The 22,340-nt window shown below is 36.2% G+C and overlaps 2 protein-coding genes across 9 annotated transcripts in view; both read right to left on the reverse strand.

Annotated features, from left to right (window-relative positions):
* The window catches only part of LOC125029037, a 15,512-nt gene extending 9,378 nt beyond the window's left edge, over positions 1–6,134 (reverse strand). Inside the window, exons 1-2 of one of the 5 annotated variants that reach the window (XM_047618766.1) lie at positions 6,063–6,134; positions 1,756–1,863 (exon numbers count right to left, since the gene is read on the reverse strand). In XM_047618766.1, coding sequence (XP_047474722.1) covers positions 1,756–1,812 — 57 coding nt within the window. In that variant the 5' untranslated portion in view covers positions 1,813–1,863; positions 6,063–6,134. Of the gene's footprint in view, positions 1–1,755; positions 1,867–5,955 lie in introns of all 5 variants that reach the window. The other 4 variants (XM_047618767.1, XM_047618769.1, XM_047618768.1 and 1 more) reach the window with 4 other exon arrangements.
* A 2,355-nt stretch (positions 6,135–8,489) lies between these two features.
* Positions 8,490–19,554, reverse strand: LOC125029074 (sodium-coupled monocarboxylate transporter 1-like). Of its 4 annotated transcripts, none has more exons than XM_047618828.1 (11): positions 19,426–19,554; positions 16,657–17,027; positions 16,259–16,447; positions 15,255–15,409; positions 14,801–14,941; positions 14,161–14,379; positions 13,570–13,688; positions 12,970–13,127; positions 10,735–10,961; positions 10,393–10,493; positions 8,490–9,551 (listed from the first exon to the last, which is right to left on the reverse strand). In XM_047618828.1, exons 2-11 carry the CDS (start codon positions 16,981–16,983, stop codon positions 9,313–9,315), a joined length of 1,875 nt encoding a protein of 624 aa, XP_047474784.1. In that variant the 5' UTR covers positions 16,984–17,027; positions 19,426–19,554; the 3' UTR covers positions 8,490–9,312. The 4 variants fall into 4 exon arrangements, with proteins under 4 accessions (XP_047474784.1, XP_047474785.1, XP_047474786.1 ...); XM_047618829.1 differs by having other exon boundaries at positions 19,434–19,549; XM_047618830.1 differs by having other exon boundaries at positions 16,657–17,037; positions 19,426–19,499.
* Positions 19,555–22,340: the final 2,786 nt, after the last annotated feature.

Raw genomic sequence — 22,340 nt, forward strand, 5'->3', positions numbered from 1 at the left:
CTTCGAGGAAGAGGTGTGGACCAGGTTACGACGGAGAGTGTTCACTTGGCGAAAGATCATCCTACAGTTGAGAGTGTGAGGAGGGCGGCGGAGAGAGTAGATCTCCTCAGTATAGGGCAGGCTGAGAACGAGCAGGTGAGGAGTCTCTTTAGGAGAGGAGTCGTGGTAGAAGGTACGCCGTGCCCTGGATGACGCGGCGTCGAGAACATGACGAGGGTAGCCCAGTTTGGAGAACGAACGACGCAGGTAGTCGATCTCTCCATCCAGGTACTGGGGTCACAGATGCGGAGGGCGCGGAGGAACAGCGAAGTGGCGACACCTCTCTTTACATGGAGAGGATGGTATGAGAAGTGTATGTACATACCACTATGCATAGGCTTCCTGTATATGGAGAAGGAGAAGTGGTCAGCAGAGCGATGCTCTAGGGTGTCCAAGAAGGGGAGCTTGTTGTCAACCTCCCATTCCACCTTGAAATGGATGGAAGGGGACAGAGAGTTCAGCTGGGTCAGGAAGTCCGAGAACAGGGCAGGGTCATGAGGCCAAAGAGCGTAGATGTCATCAACATACCTCAGACAGAAGGGAGAAGCTCAGAGTCGAAGAATTCCATAAATAGATTAACCAACACCGGAGAGAGGGGAGAGCCCATGGCAACACCGAAGGTCTTGGAGTAGAAGCGACCCTCAAAGGAAAAGGAATTCGACTGCACACACAGACGAATCAGCTGGAGGAAGACGTTGGTGGCCAGAGGGAGACGAGGATTCTCTGGGGGGAGCCTCTTCTCAAGAAAAGCGAGGACGTCATCAAGCGGGACCTTGGTGAAAAGGGAGTCGACATTCAAACTCATCATGGTCGCCGTAGGGACTCCACGGACACGGGAGATGAAGTCCTAAGAGTGGCGGAGGTGAGGAGGAGAGAAGGTGCCGAGAAGGGGAGTAAGGGACTTCGCCAGCCAAGCTGCCAGAGGGTGCGTCACAGATCCCCGGGAAGAGATGATGGGGCGCAGAGGCACGAACGGGTTATGGGTTTTAGGAAGCCCATAGAAGTGAGGGAGACGAGGGTTGATGACCTTGAACCTCTGGTAGAGGTTCGCCACCGGGAAACAAGCTGCTATCGCCTACAGGCGACGGTGGGAAGTAGCATCAATACGTTCCCGGGGGTCTCTGGTCAGGGGAGCATAGGTGTAAGCGTCATCCAACAGGTCACGGACCTTCTGCAGGTAGGAGGCACCATCGAGTTGCCCTTGTCAGAAGGCAAAATGGTGACATCCTCCCTGCGCAAGCTTTGAAGGGCCTCGCGGTAACGCATGGGAATTGTCTTTCCTTCCGCTGACGTCCACGTCCGCAGATTGGTGGAATCCTCCTTAATACAGCTGCTGCCTAATTTCAACCTGCCGAGAGCCTCTTCGCTTCCTCTCCGGCTGCACACAGTCCGCCCGACCCTCCGACCTGATCTGACCTCCATTCGCTTCCGTTCGTCTATTCTCACCTGCCCCGTGTTACCGCGTTGCCTTTCCTTTCTCTGTTTTATACCCCTTCCTCTCCCTTCTCTTGAGACCTGAGGATGGAATCCAGGTGGATTCCGAAACTGTTGCCTCAATTTCAATAAATCTAGTTTTACATTGTGTTTTTTTCTACCACACATACATATATAAAGACACGGACATGCACATGCACTTAAACACATACTTATATAATTACACACGTATAAATTACGCAAATCTTTCTGAAATGACCCAATGTGATTAATTCTACTTACGACTTCAGCTGCTTTAATGGCCACTGACGGCTGCTTTAAATTTTGCAGATCAATCATTCTGTCTGTCTGTCCTTAAGCTTTACGATCAAGCAGGTGTCCACTGACTAACTGCTGAAAAAATGTAAAAAACAAATTAGTGATGACAAATAATGAAGATGTTCCGTTTTCTGTGTTTCGAATAAACAATTAATATACAATGATAGCAATATTAAACCAATGGAATGCTTCTTTTTCTATATTTCGGATAAACTGTTATATATCTTGGTTTTAAATAATCTTTTGTTGTAAGTTCGCAGTGGGTACTTTAATATTTTTATTTTCCTTTTTTTTTTTTTTAGAATAAGTTAATAAGAATTACTCCACATCTCATTATTTCTTTTAAATATTGCATGTACACTGTGTGTGTGTGTGTGTGTGTGTGTGTGTGTGTGTGTGTGTGTGTGTGTGTGTGTGTGTGCATATATATATATATATATATATATATATATATATATATATATATATATGCATGTGTGTATATATACATATACATATGTATGTGTATATATATGTACATATCTATATACTTATAAATATGTATATATATATATTATCATATACACGAATATATACACATTTTACATTTAAAAATACGCTTATAAAGGAGAGTGATTCAGTTTCACACAGTCACTGATAATCGATGACACATCACTGCAGTTAAGGATTTTCTTTACATTTAACTGATCATCATTTCAATAACTGCTGATTATGAGTCACTGGCTAGCTGTGATCATGAGCTGGCGTTACATTATACCAATCATGTAATAATCTTATCTCTAAATCACAAGCATATTCTTTATGTTTTATGCCTATATTTCCTATATCTGGATATCTAGGTATGTAAGTTTAAGTGTACAATTATATTATATATTATATATATATATATATATATATATATATATATATATATATATATATGTATATATATATATCCTCATAGAAAGTCAAGTTTTCCACTTGCCTTATTTTCTAAATTTCTTGTCCTTCTTTAGCATATTGATAGAATGACAAACACATTCACATTCGCACTGTAAATGCTTACATATGACTTGGACACAATTCCGAAGCACTAGTACATTAGAAAATAAAATAAAATTCTTAGATCTTCTGTCACCCTCTTAAATATAAACTCAAGGAAAAGAGTTTGAAAGTAACGATGTCATTTTCAATACATTGTTTCCTTGACCATATTTAGACATTCTGAAAGAGCTCTCCTGATCATTTGAAATGGCATTTCAGCTTCTGTAGACTAGAAACTCAAGGAAAAGGACACGAATGTAACGTATTCGTCCTCAAAATATTGGTTATTTTTTTTACAGCTACTAGTTTGCTGTAAAAGGGTAATCGTAATATCAAGGTGTCAAAGAAGCTATAGCAGTCATCTGGCATAACTGTCGGTTAATTTCCAAATTTTGATGGAGAGTTTTGATGGGATCAAAGGGATCCATTTTATGGATTAACTGAATCTTGAATGATAGATTGTACTTGACTGTTCTATCCCTTACATAAAGCAATCTCTCTCTGTTTAGGTCTGATGCTGTTAAGAATGAGTTCTAGATATTCAAGATGTGTTGGTGAATAATCTGTCTGATAATGTTGGTTTGGTTTGGTCCTCACACTGAATGAGCATGGTATATTCTCGCTTACTGAGGACATTGTTCACTAGTTTTCGTTTAATTGTGTCATATATGTTTAAATCATGACCAAAATATCTAGTGGACAAAATGTTTTGTTAAGCAATACTTAGTCACTGATATAAAACAATAAGGAACATATTTTTGAATTTGGCAATAAGAATCCTTACATTTTCACCAATGCCAGTACTCTCTTTGTGATCCAAATTAACCCATATTGATGCATCATGTTCAACTACTTCAGTCTTAGATCCTGGTAAATATTTATCTGAGTGATAGTGCGGACCATGATTCAATTTAGATATTCAACATGCAGCTCCAAGTTACTGCCTGACGTTTCACTTCCATCTTGCAGCTCTGAATTGCTCATAACATTCTTATCGATAAGCTACACCTGCATTTCCCAACATTACCTGTGAAATTGGCAATATCTAAGTCTTAACAGATAATCAAACCTCTGTCTAGTGACGATTTTCATTTTTTTTTTTTTGTATCATACATTTCTATTCAGCAGAGGGAAACCTGTCAGTGATGAAGGCAGTAGGAACTGTGAATGAAGAAACTTGTCTCTTAGTATCCCCAGTTTTATGACTTTCAATGCATATTCTGGCTCATGTCAAATTATTTTACTCATTCGGAAAAGAGCACAAAAATACACTTGTTCATACAGCACAAAAATGCCCCTGCAGACATCTGTACATAGTTATTGAGAACCACAAGCAAGACTCATTCTATTATATTTCCTAACACATTTCCTTCAAAGTTCATATCCCCTGCTCTGTTGTCCTCGCACTTTTCTCAATGTTGCCCTATTTTTTCACACTATCGTTGTTTGGTATAGGCAGAAATATTTATTTGTCACTCTGATAATAATGCCTAAATCACTTTGGGATACAGTCAGAAAAGTTTTGGGGGATTTTAGACCACTTCTACAATGGGCATGGCACTGACAGTTATGCCATTAAGTGCATCACAGATTGGAGCTTTAATATATGCCAAAATCCAGAAATCACCCAAAAATGACTTGGGCAGTTATTTTATGAGGGTGACAATATATATAAACATATATTTACACATGTATGTATGTATATATATATATATATACATATATATATACATACATATACATACATACATATATAAATATATATATAAATATATATATATATATATATATATATGAGTGAGTGTGTGTGTGTCTTTACATATGTAGATGTGTGTATATCTGAGTATATGTATATATGTATATGTACATATAGTGTATATATATAAAATGTATAATATATATAATGTATATATATAAATGTATAATATATGTATTTATGTGTGTGTGTGTGTGTGTGTGTGTGTGTGTGTGTGTGTGTGTGTGTGTGTGTGTGTGTGTGTGTGTGTGTTTAGTATGTAATATGTGAATATACAAATATCTATTGAGATACACACACACAAAAGAACACACAGACACACATACAGAATATATAGATAAATATTTGCATATATATATATATATATATATATATAAGTATATATATGTACATGTAAGCGTATATATGCATGTGAATAGATAAGTCTATATATATATATATATATATATATATATATATATTATATATTAGTGTGTGTCTGTGTCTGTGCATATATATATGTATATATGTAAACATATACATGTATATATGTGTGTGTATGTGTATAGAAATATACACCTATTTTGGGGAGGATTTTAGACCACTTCTGCAATAATATACCATTACATGCATCATAAAATGAAGCTTTAATATGGGCAAAACCCCAAAAGTCACCCTAAAATGACAATTGTTTTGTGAGTGACAATATATATATGTATATATATATATGAGTGTGTGTGTGTCCTCATATGTACATATGGATACATGTGTGTATGTATATACCGTATATATAATATATGTAAATACAAAATAAATAAATGTATATATACATAAATACATGCATACATATATGTATGTATATATACATATATATATATATATGTATATAGACATGTATGTGTGTGTGTAGTATGTAATATGTGAATATCTTGAGATATACGGACACAAGCAAAAACACATATGTGTTTGTATACACATGTATATATAGATAGATATCTACATATGTGTCTATATCTACATATTTATACATTTATTTACATATGAACGTATATATGTATGTGTACACACACATAAATATAAATTCGCGCGCGCGCGCGGGTGAGTATATATATACATATATTTACACATGTATATATGTATACATATATACATGTCTATACATGTATATATATGTATCTTTATGTATATACATATGTATAAGTATGTATATATACATATACATTTATGTATACATATAATCATGTATGTATGTGTGTATGTATATGTATATGTGTATGTGTACGTGTATATATACATATACATTATGTACATATATATAATTATGTATGTGTGTTTACATATCTATACACATATATATGTATGTGTGTGTTCACATATTTATACACATATACGCAACTGATACTTACCGAAGCAAACGAAGTACCTATTCGCACGTTTAACCTTTATGAATTCACAGACCAAAAGATGAAGTAAAAGCGTTTCTGTCATTCAGTTCTAAGTGGGTTGTACTTACTCACAGCAGAACACAGTAATGTTGGAGTCAGAGAGGCAGACAAAGCGACACTGCCTCTCTCCAAAGGCGGTAACGTTGATGATAAGATTTGATAAGCACAGAAGATCCAAGATACTCACGCAATGGGGGTGTTGGCAGGTCACCTGTTTATTGCGGTATTAGATTTCTGCAAACAGGTTTAATTCATTGTTAATAGTTACTTGTATTTCTTTGCCTTTTAAAGCAGAATACCATTACGTTGGAGTTATGTCGGGAGGTGATTACTGTAATTATCATAAAAATAGAATCCAAAAGTCGCTCTGTTTGTGGCAACTTTTGGAAATAGTTTTAGTTTAGTCCTTTATTTACCACCCTGGCTAACTGCACAGGCGTGGGCAAGCTGTGGTACATTTAATGCATGGTCATAACATTACATTATTTTGGAAATAAGGCATGAAATTATCAGTGAATATCTGAAGGTTTTGGTGAAAATAGCATTTATCTATTTTTTTTTTTTTTTTTTTTTCATGAGATGGGAAATAATACAGCAAATTTGATCAGCTAAAATACTATTAAATTATCATACAACTCTGATTGTTTCTGTACCAGTCTGTTGAAGATATCCATGCTGATTATATTCCATTAGAACAAAGATAAGATAAACAATCGTAGATATGTATCTACGCCAAACTACACACACACGCACACACATACAGAGGCGCGCGTGTACTTAAAGAATTTACAAGGAAAAGGTTTTAAATTAGAAGATAAATGTGAACGCATTCACAATTATGACCATATATATGAGATACACACACACACACAAACACACACACACACACATATGAACGAATGTGTATGTGAGTGTGTATATATATATGTATATATATATATATATATATATAAATACACACACATTCATATATATATATATGTGTGTGTGTGTGTGTGTGTGTGTGTGTGTGTGTGTATGTGTGTGTGTGTGTGTGTGTTCTGTGGCAATGCTTGCTAGTAACTACTAAATGACTCACAGCAAGCTACACACAGCTGTACTTCGACTGGTTTTCCTCCTAAACATGTATCGGAAGAAGCCAGTGTCATGCAGTGTCATGACACAGGCTTTTTGACATATAGAAATAAACCACATGTACACGTTTATTCATGTGACTCTGTGTGTGTGTGTGTGTGTGTGTGTGTGTGTGTGTGTGTGTGTGTGTGTGTGTGTGTGTGTGTGTGTGTGTGTGTGTGTGTGTGTGTGTGTGTGTGTGTGTGTGTGTGTGTGTACTGCCGCGATAGTCTAGTGGTTACAGTACTGTACTCCAACCCTCATGGTCCCGAGTTCAATTCCCCGTCGCGGCGGTCGTAAAAAAGGCCTGCGCTCCGACTATTGATTCGCAATTTATTTACACACACACACACACACACACACACACACACACACACACACATATATATATATATATATATATATATATATATATATATATATATTAGCATACTTATATAAATATATATATATATATATTAGCATACTTATATATATATATATATATATATATATATATATATATATTAGCATACTTATATATATATATATATATATATATATATATATATTAGCATACTTATATATATATATATATATATACATATGAATTTGTACACATATGTATACATATATATATGAATATATATGAGTATATATATTTTCTCTTATTATTTATTTTTTCTAGCAGGCATTCATTCCACTGCAGGACATAGGCCTCTCTCAGATCACTATTGAAAGGTTATTTGGAAGTGCCACCCTTGCCTGATTAGATGCCCTTCCTAATCAACCGCGGTTCGGCGCGCTAACACCTGTGCGACGGCGGTGACTTCCCCTAAAGACACCTGCGTTTTACTTCTGAAGGCGATATGTCGTTTTCTCGCCGTGAGATTGGGCTCGAGCTAGCAGTCGAAGTGCAAGCATTTTTACGACTGCCACGACGGGGAATTGAACTCTGGCTCAGTGCGCTAACCACTGGACTATCGCGGCAGTCATATATATATATATATATATATATATATATATATATATATATATATAATGTGTGTGCGAGTGTATTTATACATTTATGTATCTATATATCTATATATGTGTATATATATTTATATGTATCCAAAAACGCATGTGTATGTGTGTGTGTGTGTGTGTGTGTGTGTGTGTCCATGTATATATGTATGAATATGTATATAATTTACAGATTAGTATATGAACTAGATTACATATATCAATTATATTATAAATCTTACAAATACACAAATATACAGATAAACTAGTATAAATGTGTATGTGTGTGTGTGTGTGTGTGTATGTGTGCGTGTGTGTGTGTGTGTATACATATATATGTATTTGACAGCTAAACACGAAATACGAAAATAAGAATATGTAAGTAAAACAATCACGTATTCATTTAGACATTTTAAGATTTTTTATTTATTTTTATTTGTTACAAGAATAACGAAGAATCTCCCACTCTAATGAGGCGGCGTCTTCTAGGTCTGTGCATATCCATCACGCACGTAGTCTTGAGGTGAAGGAGGCAGGGACGTGACATTGTTATCTTTTATTTTGTCTCCACGCTTCGCAGAGATTATTTCTTGTTCATTATTCCCTGTTTTTAATTTGTCTGTGAACTCATTTTTTTTTATGTGTGTATGTAGTTATTTTGTTGTTTTATTGTTGTTTTTATATATTTATTTATTTTTATTTGTTTTTGTTTTGTTCTGTTTACGTGCATTTACGTTTCAAATTTAAGTTTTTTCTTTATCTTCCATTTTTTTTTTTTTTTTTAATTCTATCTTGCTATTTCTATATTTATTTTCTCTCTTACAGGCTTCGTAGTTCTTATATTTACTCTATATTACATTGTTCTTATTCCATGAACACCTTGTTTGTTTGTTTTGTTTTCTGTTGATACTCTATTTTTCTTCAAAACTTGATCCATCTTGTTCATCAAAGGGCTTCTTTCTTCTTATATTTTACACACCTTTTTTTCATCATCTTCTTTTTCTTCATTTACTCGATTATTTTTTATTTTTCTTCGTGTAACTTCTTTCTCTCTTTTTCTTTTTTTCTCTTTTTTCTCCTTCACACTCTTTTTTCCTTTTTCTCCGTACGCTTCTTTTTCTTGTTATTCGAACTCTCGTTTTTTTCATGACCTGCACATTATATTCTCTCATTTTTCTCTCTCTTTATTATTCTTCATTCGCTTCTTTACGCTCTTATTCTTCACACACTGCCATCATCTTCGTTGTTCTTCGAGTCCCTCTGCGTAGGAAGAGGTTCCTTTTCAATCATCTCTCTCACTTTGTTGTCTCTTCTCCCGTTTTCTTTACTAGTAGACCCGGACCTCTGAAGGACTTTCTTCAGGGGTGACTCACGACCTCGCAGGATGGCCAGTTTTTCGAAGACTCGCCACGCTGTTCCGTTGACGAGGCGTGGATCAACGTCGTCTAAGGAATTGGTACCTGAGGGGAAGAGAGTCTGGGTCAAGTATGGGAGTTTTTCTCTTATCTGTTTGTCGTTAATTCTGTTTGAATCTCTATTTGTTCGTCTGTTTCAGCCTTTCTGTCTTTTTGTTTCTCTGTCTCTCTCTCTCTCTCTCTCTGCCTCTCTCTGTCTCTCTCTCTCTCTCTCTCTCTCTCTCTCTCTCTCTCTCTCTCTCTCTCTCTCTCTCTCTCACTATCTATCTATCTATCTATCTATCTCTTTAGCGAATACCTTTATTATTATTATTATCATTATTATTAATACTTCAGATGAAAGACAGCAATACTAAATGTCATATTAAAGGTTTAACAAAATTCAGACCAGTAAATCAACAGATGCTTAGAATAGGTCTTCATTAACCGGTCAATCAGTAAATAGTTATAACATGTCTTCCTTAAATCAGTCAATTCGCAGCCTCTGATAACTAACCGATGGACTAGCAAATAGGGGTCAGGGGAAGCGTCCACTCCCCCCACCCCCAGTTGAATATCCTGTGGTGTAAAATGTATTGCTTTGTTCCAAAACAACAATTGTGTTTAGGGTTGCGTTCCTTATCCATCTTGCTTATTAGTTATATCCTAAATGCATAATCAAAATGGATATTAAAGAAGTGTCTGTTATGTGTCACGGTGCGTTTATCTCTCTCTCTCTCTCTTTCTCTCTCTCTCTCTCTCTCTCTCTCTCTCTCTCTCTCTCTCTCTCTCTCTCTCTCTCTCTCTCTCTCTCTCTCTCTCTCTCTCTCTCTTTCCTTCCTTCTTTCTTTCTCTCTTTCTTTTTAAGTACTCGCTCCCGCTAACCAGTTACCCCCTTGTAACTAACCCGTGGCAGCGGTCACGACAGCGGCCACCACGATGCAGATGACCGATCCCAGGAAAGAATTTAAGCAGTAGGAAAGGCCGTAGATCCCTCGGGCGTTCTCTCTGAAATTTAGCACGAGAAAAACCAGTAGTGGGTATGATATCTTTTACATTTCATTGTGCATGGTCTTCTAAAAAGAGCATTTAATATTATTTGTACTCGTAATGGTACTGGGTAAAGGACGTGCATTGTAGAATATTCACTACACTATATAAAAAAAAAAAAAAAAAAAATAATAATAATAATAATATATATACACACACACACACACACATATATATATATATATAATAAAGAACTCACTCTTCAATCGGCAAAGAAGCCTCCGTGGTGACATCCGTGACAGAGGCGACTGAGGTGGATGTAGTAACAGCCAGTGTCGTAACATTGGCAGCTGTGGTATTGGTGCTGTTGCTTGCGCAGCCTTCCTGAGACATAGCCAAAAAGGGCTCCTGCGTTTGGCTTAGCAGTTGGCCGATGGCTAACCACACACTTAATATGATCGAGATAAAGAATCCAGCCGAAGCTCCCTGGAAATGGAATTGAATATCAGGCTTTCTGAACTTACGTGTCTACGCATGTACTGTAAGTATCATGTATTTTACATCATGTTAGAGGTGTTAAGTACCATAATTATATTATAAGTATTACGAATCGTATTATATCATAGGTATCATATCATAATTATATTATAAGTATCATGAAATATATCATAAGTATTATCATGTCATAATATATTTCAAGTATTAAGTAACATATCATAATATATTACAAGTATTAAGTATCACATTATATTATAAGTATCATCATTAGATTAAAAGTATTATATCTGTATTATATAAGTATCATTGTCAAAGTTTTATGCATATATTCATCTCTTTTGGTCAGTGATTACGCATTAAAGCAACTGGTTAATAATTTGGTCTCCTAAATAAATAAATAATACAGAATAGATTTTCCCAATATTATTTATCTGGTGCAAACTATCGCTATACAGTTTGCAGGTCTAGCTGATTCAACGGATAATCAGGAACTAATAGTCACAGTGCAAACATTATATTAACGAGATAGAACAAAACATTAAAGATCAAAGTTAACCATATCAATACGCTCTAGAATTTTCTGATTTCCCTATGATACTTTTTTTTTTTTTTTTAAATTAACATTTTTGTATGGCTTTGAATATTCCGTTTTAGATCACATGTGTATACAAATACTTGACAGTAAGGCTATAAATGTATCTTTGCACTATTTCTCACGAAAAAAAGGCATTTAAAAAGGGCAACTGCCTGGAAATGCATTCATTCATCAAAATGTCCACGCTAATACAGTTTCATTTGGTCTGAGAACACTTGTGGACCAATAACAACGACCCGGCAATATTGAGTGGCAAAGCTAACAACGACCCGGCAGTTTGGGATGGCAAAGCTAACAACGACCCGGCGGTTTTGGATGGCAAAACTACAATCACCCGGCGGTTTTGGATGACAAAGCTAACAACGACCCGGTAGTTTGGGATGGCAAAGCTAACAACGACCCGGTAGTATTGAGTGACAAAGCTAACAACGACCCGGCAGTTTGGGATGGCAAAGCTAACAACGACCCGGCAGTTTGGGATGGCAAAGCTAACAACGACCCGGCGGTTTTGGATGGCAAAGCTAACAACGACCCGGCAGTATTGAGTGACAAAGCTAACAACGACCCGGCAGTTTGGGATGGCAAAGCTAACAACGACCCGGCGGTTTTGGATGGCAAAGCTAACAATGACCCGGCAGTTTGGGATGGCAAAGCTAACAATCATCCGGCGGTTTTGGATAACAAAGCTAACAACAACCCGCGGTTTTGGATGACGAAGCTAACAACGACCCGGCGGTTTTGGATGGCAAATCTACAATCACCCGGCGGTTTTGGATGACAAAGCTAACAACAATCCGGCAATATTTGATGGCAAGGGTAACAACGACCAGGCAATTTGGGATGACAAAGCTTCCTTTTAGATTGAAATACAGTAGGATTTCAGTACAAAGGAAATAAAAAAGTGATCAGGTACTTATTATTGTCTCTGCATCTTTTTTTACCTTCTTAACAAGTTTTGCTGTGAATTTATAATAAAAAAATAAAAAAAAAATAAAAAAACTAGATTTATTGAAAGTGAGACTACAGTTTCGAAATCCACCTGAATTCCATCTTCAGGTCTGAAAATGGAATCCAAGTGGATTTCGAAAAAAAAAACAAGTTACTGTGTCCTTGTTATATGTATTTTTTTATTTTATACATCTATCTTACTTATTCATCTATTGCTCTGTCTGTTTATCTGATTATTTATGTATTTATTTATTTATCTGTGTATTTATTAATCAATTTTTTCGCTTATTCACTTATTCATCTACTTACTTACCTATCAATTATTAATTTATTAATTCATTCATTTATATATCAGTTTATTCTATTTATCTTTATCAATTCATTTATACATCCTAGTTCCTTCCCTCTCTGTTTTATAATCAATTTACATTACCGTCCCTGTGCGTCGCTTACCTTCAGATTGACCCAAGGGAAGAAGAGACCGACGATGAACAGGCCGATGAGAGGACCGGAGAGAGCGCCTGTGATCGCGAAGAGCGCTCTCAGGAAGGACCTGCCCAGCGTTGAGACCACCAGACCGAGGACGATAGCCACGATGCCAGAGAGGAGCACTGAAAGGCAGACACCGGGAAGGGTGTGTATTGTGCGTGTTCTGGGGTATTTATGAATCACAGTACGTTGTATATGTGTGTTTATATAGATTATATATGTTTGTGTGTTTGTGTGTGTGTGTGTGTGTGTGTAAACTACATTGTATATGCGCGTATATGTGTAAAATGTTAAAGTACCTTGGTGTGCCCTGTGTGCATGCAAATATAATTTGCATGTACTTGACTTATATGGTGTAGCGAAAGGGAATTTTCGATCGCTTTTTCACTCGTTCTTTGTGTGTCTGTCTCCTTATCTGGGCATTTACATATCTGTTTGTTTGCATACATACATATGCACACACACACACACACACACACACACATACACACACACACACATACACACATACAAACACACACCAATTCTATAAGCTTCAGCATCCTCTCCCGCCTCGTGCCTCACCTATGATCTTCTGCAGAGCTCCTGCCTTGACGTCACTGAAGGAGGCGAAGAAGGGGTGAGGCTTAAGGAAATCGGCCCACAGCAGCGCCGTCATGGAATTCAGTTGAGTCGACACTGAGCTGTAGATGTTGACGGAAAGAGGTATCATCTCCTTGTCCCTCTAAGGAATTTCTTTCAGGAGCCATATCTATGCTGCTTGTTTTTTGTTGTTGTTTTGTATATTTTCTTATATGTATATTTATGCGTCTATATATATATGTGTGTGTGTGTATGTGTGTGTGTGTGTGTGTATGTGTGTGTGTGTGTGTGTGTGTGTGTGTGTGTGTGAATGTATATGTGTTGTATGTCGTTTATGTCTATATACTGTTAGATCAATATATTAATATGTTATTTTTCTATATAGTTAACATCAATGTACTGTTATGTTATTATATGGAGATATGAATTCCTAATCAGATGAATCTATTGACTCATCTACAGTAGCTTACCCCAAAAATAATAATAACAAAATAAAACAACAGCGCAGATTTCAAAACGATTCTTGCTGTTCTTCACAGACCCCGATTACAGAACCATTCAGTCTCCCAGTACCTAAGAACAGCAGCATAAATAGCCGCTACGAAGATGCCGGCGAGACCAGGGACTCTCGTTAGCACCGTCAGCACGTAGATGATGACCACGTAAGCAGGTTCCCCAACCCCAGGAGCCGCCAGGGGATCGCACTTGTAGAAGTGGGCGTAGATGGCCAGGCCCGCAAGATGGATCAACGCCCGCAGAAAGATCATCCCGACCGCAGCGAAGTAAATGACCCTGGTAAAATATATATATATATAAAATATATATATATTCATATATATATGCACACACACAGACACAGACACAGACACACACACACACACACACACACACACACACACACACACACACACACACACACACACACACACACATATATACATATGTATACGTTATACGTTGAAGTGATTATTTCAACCATCAATTTTATGCAGTTCTATGCGTTTAGCAATTCGTTTTAATCATCACAGTTGTGATATCCCTTACAGTTAGTAATCAATTCTGAATATCAATATTGTGTGGTTCCATACGTTTATCAATTAATTTCAAACCATCAAAATCACAAAAAAAAAAATCGTATTCAATTTTGAATAGGAACATTACATGCTTTCTTAAGTATTAACGGATATATGCGCATGTACATCGAGGACCTTACTTCTGTGCGTCTTGGACAGACTTGGTGCTGAAGAAGCGCTGTGTTTGACTCTGGTTGACGCCGTAGGTGCCGAGGGTGAAGAAAAAACCCAGAACGATACAGAGCCAAAAGCTGTGGCGTTGGTAAGGGTCGAGGTCCATGCTGTGGAGGTTATGAAGGTGGGTTTAGATATACACATAGGTATACGGATGTACACGCACCCATACACGTGCGCACATACACGCACACACTCGCACGTGCGCACACTCACTCACTCTCACACACACACATAGACATAGACACACACACATAGTCACACACACATAGACACACACACATAGACACACACACACACACACACACACGCACACACACACACACACACACACACACACACACACACACACACACACATACATAATCAAAGATGAAATCAACTTTCATCACTCGCCCCTAGAGACACCAAATAACTTACTTGAAGAGCTCCGTCCTATTATGTTGGTAAGCGATGGCCCACACCACGTCGAGGCCGCCAACGTTAACAGAGCCCATGACAACAATAGAAAAAACACCAACAACCATTACTACAGCCTGGAACACGTCTGTGTATACCACTGCTTTCACGCCTCCCTGTGAAGTACATTTTCTTATTAGCGCCATTAGTATTATCATTATCGTCTCTAATACTAGTCTCATTATTACTCTTGTTAGTTTCAGTATTATTGTAATAATTATTATGATAATATGATAATTATGTTAATTATTATCATTATTATTATTACTTTTACTGTAATTTTTACTATTATCATTAATATTATTACTATAATCATTATCATTATTATTACTATTATTATTAAAAACGTGTTTAAGATATTAGGAGTATCAATATCTCTCTCTCTCTCTCTCTCTCTCTCTCTCTCTCTCTCTCTCTCTCTCTCTCTCTCTCTCTCTCTCTCTCTCTCTCTCTCTCCCTTCTCTCTCTCTCTCTCTCCACACTCGCAGAGAACAGATGCAGGCAAGCAAAGCCAAGAACGAGCTGTGTGGGTTTATGCGTTGTTGACCAAGCAAACATTTTAAAATAATCTATTTGAATACTGCATTTAGCAGAATTTGCTAGAACACACTCCTGCTATGTGTATATATACATATGCATATATATATATATATATATATATATATATATATATATATATATATATGTGTGTGTGTGTGTGTGTGTGTGTGTTTGATTGTGTGTGTGTGTGTGTGCGTTTGATTGTGTGTGTGTGTGTGTGTGTGTGTGTGTGTGTGTGTGTTTATATACATATATATATATGTGTGTGTGTGTGTGTATTCTATATATAACTTATGGATTCATATAAAGTTGCTACATATCTACATCACACACACTTGTGTGATGTAGATATGTTGCTGCATTTTATTCGTCTTTCATCAGTCTCTCCTCCATGCTTCCCCACACCCAAAATGTCGGTCACTTACGATGGTGGAGTAGAAAGTGCAGGTGGCGCCCATAATGAAGATGTTGAGGAGGATGCTGAGACCCGTGAAGGCTTGTAAGGCGATGGAGGGCGGGTACAGCAGGAAGCCCATGAAGAAGTAGCCGCCCACCAGCTGCAACACCACGGTGGCCTGCCGCAGCCACTTCGCGTTGAACCGCTTCTCAATGTACTGAAACACAGCTGTAAATCATCATGCTGTTCCCTGATTCTATCTGAAATATATCTCAAGGTCGAAAAACTTCGACGGTATATATCACTCTCACTTTAATAGTCGACAAAGTGAATGTTAAAGCAAACATATGTACTCAGCTTGCCTCGTGCACAAGGCAAAGTCGGGCCAAAGAAGGCAGGCTCCGCCCGACCCTTGTTCTCACACACCTCGTACAGCGAGACGACCTCCATGGGGTGGATGATGGGGATCATGACCTTGGCGATGATGACCAGAGCCAGAATGATGCCCAGGTCCATGATCCACAGCTGCGTGCCGTACGCGTACATCTCGCCCGCGTTGCCCATGATGGTGATGGCCGACACTGTGCCCACCATCATGCTCATGGCCAGCGGCAAGGGCTTCATCTTCCTCGAGCCCATGAGGTAGCATTCGGGCGTGGCGCGGCGCCCCACATAGCCCTGGTAGAGTCCGATGACCGCGCTCACCATCACAGATAGCGTCAGCAACAAAATGTCCACGATCCCGAGACCCATGGCGGCGGCAGGTTGAAACTCCCGCGTGCTCTCTTTACTATTTCCTGTATGTTACTAAAATTGAAATAACCCAACTCTATTCTGCATGCAGTGTTTACGTCACGACATGAACTTTTTACGCAGACAACCCCAAGGAATTCGAAGTGTCTTCCGGTGATAAAGACGATAGACAATATCCCCAAGTTGCGAAAGCCAATGAGATCCTGTATGAAACTGTGTTTACATTTTTCCATGTCCTTAAAACTATTGCAAGTGCAATGCAAGTAACTAGTCTGAAAATGTATAAATTCATAAACAAACTAATAAATAAACTAACATCACGTGCCAAACAATACGGAGATTTCTGCTCATTCTGGTCAACCCTCTTCTGTGAACTAAATCATCCTACTCTGCGGTTCACTCATAAGACAAACTTTAGTGAACTGAAGATACTTCGACTTTTAAGAGTTGTCATCAACATAATCATAACGTAAGGATTAGGATATTAATAGATCATATTAAGCAGAACGGAATAACAAAAGGAATACAGAAACACAACGTCAATCAAAGTGAGAAAAGATAACGATTTTTTTTCATTTACTTTCACTATTATCATTTCATTATGATTTTCGTCATCACTAACTGATCTTTCTTATTATCATTAATATTATCATCATTGTTGTTGTTTATATTGTATTATTACTATTGATGTCAGCTTTATCATTTTTATTGTTATCATCAATAATGTTATTATCAATAATGTAATTCTTAACATTATTATTATTGTTGCCCTTGTTATTAATAATAATATTATCGTCCTCATCATCATCATTATCATGAGTATTAGTATTTTGTTATTATTATTATTATTATTATTATTATTATTATTGTTATTATTATTATCATTATTATTATTATTATTATTATTATTATTTTATTATTATTGTTATTATTATCATCTTTTGACTATAATTGTATTTGTTTTGTTGTTGTTATAGCTATCATTATTATTCTGTCATTATCATTATCATCATCATCATCATCACCATCACCATCACTATCATCATCATTATCAATCATAATCATAATCACTATTATTGATATTATTATCATCATCATTATTATCATTATTATCATCATCATCATCAATAGCAGTATTATTATCACTATCATTATCGTCATCATCATCATCATTACTTTGTTTTTCTTTTATTGATATGTTTTATTATCCTTATGGTTACTGTCATGGATTTTATTGGCATTACTTCATTATTATCAGCATTACTCTTACTATTACTATAATTATCGTGTTATTTCTGGCATCATTATCCGCCCTACTGTCATCGCTATTATTATTATCTAGTGTTTTTTTTATTGTCATTATTAATAGCATTGTTATCATCATTGTCATTATCTATTGTATTATTACTATTATTATCATTATCATCATTATTTTCATTATTAATATTTTTGTTATTATCATTATAATTAATGTCGTCACTATCATTATTATTATGATGGCTTATGTTGATGTTATTATTACTGATATATTATTACTGATATTATTATTACTGATTATCACTGTTATCTCATTATTTTGTATGTACTTATTACTACAACTACTATTATTACCGTTATTTTAATTATTATTACTATTATTATTGTTGTTGTTGTTGCTGTTGTCATTAAAATCATTATCATTGTTATTATCATTATCATTAACATTATCATAATCATTATTATCACTCTCATTATCATCATAATTTTTACTGTTATTATTATCATTATTTTTCACTATTATTACTTCTTTTACTGCTATTATAATATCATCATTAATATCATCCTTGCATTGCTGCTGTAATTACTGCTTAATCATAGAAAAAAATTAACCCTTGGCTGGATTTTCCAACTCAGACATTCTCGTATCTGCCACTATGCCTAAAACGCTCTACACAACGTAACGTCACGAAACACTGATAATGAGAGAACGTGACGCAATGAAAAGGGTTGTGTTAGTGGAAAACTTGTCGTTGGTCATGTATGGCTTGCTTGATACGGTGTCCCTTGCGTGGCATGGAGTATGTTTAACACACGTACGTGGTAAGACGGACACAGTGATAGTGAAGTTGTCTTTTTTGGTTTTTTTTTTTTTTCCCCGAGTTGTATTACGTGTTAATGGTTCCTGTTGTTCTCTAAGGAGAAATGTTCTTATAACTGCTCATAGATGATAGTTGGGGTCACACGTTTCACTGAAAATATCCACTGTTGTGTGTGTATCTCTTCTTCATCACACAGGGTTGACAAATACTCATTTCCCACACACGCGCTCACACCTTCATAATCCACAGTAACCAAAAACCCACACATCGTTCACCAACTCACAAAAGAATGACACCCAACAACTACCCGTATGTCCAACACGTTAAACCAGACCCAACGAGGAATAAAACATAGTCCCTTTACACTCTCACATCCAACGAGCGCCGTGTGTGTACCGAGGCCAAGACACTTCGGGACTACAGTAAAGAGTCCGGGGAGGATGTACACGTGATAAACTGACAGCAAGAGCGTCAAAACCCACGATGATGCTAGACGCAATAAGGCCGTTTATTTCTAGGTTTCACAACACCGTTTTATCTAAGGATTCGGATGTGTGATATGAATAACCTGATTACGGAGCTGTATTCTAGATTCTGAATGTTATAAAATGTTCATTCTGACACTGAATACTGTATGAACGAACTACGGTGAATAAGGATAGTGATGATGAAAGAAATGTTCAGAATTTACAGAAATGACGAATAGTATCCACATGTCCAAGAATCCGTATGTGTTCGTTCCTTTTCTTTTCTCTCTTTTTAAATGTACTAATTAGAGAAACACGCACTTTTTTTCCATTCATCTGGGCTACACGAAAATTAAAATACATCATCATAACAAGCCATATAACCAGCAAGCAGACAATATATAAATTGATGTAATTTACGTTGATGATAAACATTAAACACAACGCACACACACACACAAACATTATTTTCACATTAGGTCATAGGTCAAGGGTCTTCCATGGGATTTTTCTTTTCCTTAGAGAAAGATCCTTATGACGAGAGATTAAATGTCATGAACTTTATTTTTTATGTGATTGAGTTGCCTCTGAGTTATTTAAATTATTTGTTTAAACATTTACTTTGGGGCTTACCACTGTCCGTTTCCACTTTCAAGAAACGACGATTTTTCACAAATGCAATAAAATATCGACTTTAGACTTTCTTCCTTTCAGTATTACGGTCTACCGTTTTCTTCGTTAATATCTGTTTATTTAACGCTTTCTTTTCATAAAAATTACTCGGGATAAGTTATCGTTTCTTGAATATCATTACGGGAAGGTAATGTAAATTGAAGATGCTTTAGAGACATAAGCAAATATGAGAGGAAAACAGAAAATTCGAAACGAGGAGTTTAATAAAAGTGTGAGATGTTTTCCCTGAAACAACATCCGGAATATTTTTTATCTTATGAAAGACCTTGACATGGTAAAGGAATAAATATACTTATAATGGATACTATCATAATCTTGGATTTTTTAAATATGAGTATTGTCATGAAACATTAAGTTAAGGCCTTTAAAAATCAAGATAATGAACATAATATGTAAGGAGAAGTTAAAATTAAATTCTTGGATTTCACACTACCCTCTTCAGCCCAGGCAAATTCATTACGAGGTTAAGCATTTCAGCAAAATTGAAAGATTAGCAAAATAGTAGTTTGAAAAATAGAGGTGCTCTAATAATTCCTGTGAACTTCACAAACTTGTGAAGAAATGTAAACATAAAATGCGCTAAGTAAATACACTGTTCGAATATATTACGAACGTTTTAATTATTTGAAAAATATAGTTATAATGTAGACAAAAAAAAAAAAAAAAAAAAGCTAAATGATGATGATGATAATGAGAGAAGAAATAGTTTTTCAATACCTTTATTCATTTTATGGGAGTAAAAGTCTGTTTATAAGTACAAGGATGTTGGGTTTTACATTTAAGCTGGTAACTTAAATATAAACTTAACCTTAAGTACAACATGTATAAAAATATAAAAATACAATCAGTTACAGCTTTCAAATAAAAACTGAGATTAACCTTGAATTATAATGCCCATTTCTTTTCTTAAACTAATCTCAGAAAAGGTTTGAAAGGAAAATAAACAAAAAATTGTAACGCAAGCCTGAACATTAATTAATATTGTGATACCATTTTTCTATGCCTATATGACCGTGCTTTTAAACTACCTTTTTGTTTTACTTGATTTCAGTAGCCCCCTTTTATTTAAGAATATCACTTGTATTTCCTTAGAACGTGTCAGCTAAAGTGATCTTATAAGAAAAAGAAAATACCTGATAGACCTTAAAGTGATTAATGTTAAGTAGGAATTTGACATAGTTTGTTTAAAGAGCTTTGTGGGAGTTCAAAGGTAAATTCAACCCGCCATTCTAACTGTACCAAAATTACTCCATTAATAGAAGATATTAGATTCCTTCTTTTAACAAGCCAACACAATGAATTCCCATCCCATATCTGGCCTACCGTGGTAACTGAGTATGACACCCTTGTTTTTCTCTGTTAACTAGTGAGACCTATTGTTGTTGAGTTAGGCTACATAGCATTAAGAAAAAAATATATATGTACAAATGAAAAGTCTAGATTCACTCTCATGAAACGACTAAAACCTTTGGTGTAAATCTTTCAATGAAATAATAAAGAATGATGTTAAAATGTCCTAAAATTTGATCGAAACAAACCCGTGTTCTTGCCTGTTGCAGAACCACTGGTCCTTAACACTAAGAGACTGCACTAGTGACAAAGTTATTTGTACATGGATAGAATTATTCTACGTATATCTAATGTGTATATACATTTATATAAATATGGACAGACAGGCAGATAGAGGTTCACATAAAACACACGCATAGACGCACTTTATCATACAAACACGAATATATCTGATTTTCTCTCTCACTCGCTCTTGCTCTCGCCCTCGCTCTCTCTCTCTCTCTCTCTCTCTCTCTCTCTCTCTCTCTCTCTCTCTCTCTCTCTCTCTCTCTCTCTCTCTCTCTCTCTCTCTCATTCACTCACTCACTCACTCACTCACTTACTCACTCACTCACTCACTCACACACACACACACACACACACACGCACACACACACACACACACACACACACACACACACACACACACACACACACACACACACACACACACACCATTCACGCACGCACGCACGCAAACACAGTTGTTGATATAATCTAAGATCGGGAAAGAGAGCGATATATATTAGATTCAAGAATTGCTATTCCTTAATATTAGACACACAGAATA

Source organism: Penaeus chinensis, chromosome 9 (genome assembly GCF_019202785.1).
Source record: "Penaeus chinensis breed Huanghai No. 1 chromosome 9, ASM1920278v2, whole genome shotgun sequence".
Taxonomy (NCBI): domain Eukaryota; kingdom Metazoa; phylum Arthropoda; class Malacostraca; order Decapoda; family Penaeidae; genus Penaeus; species Penaeus chinensis.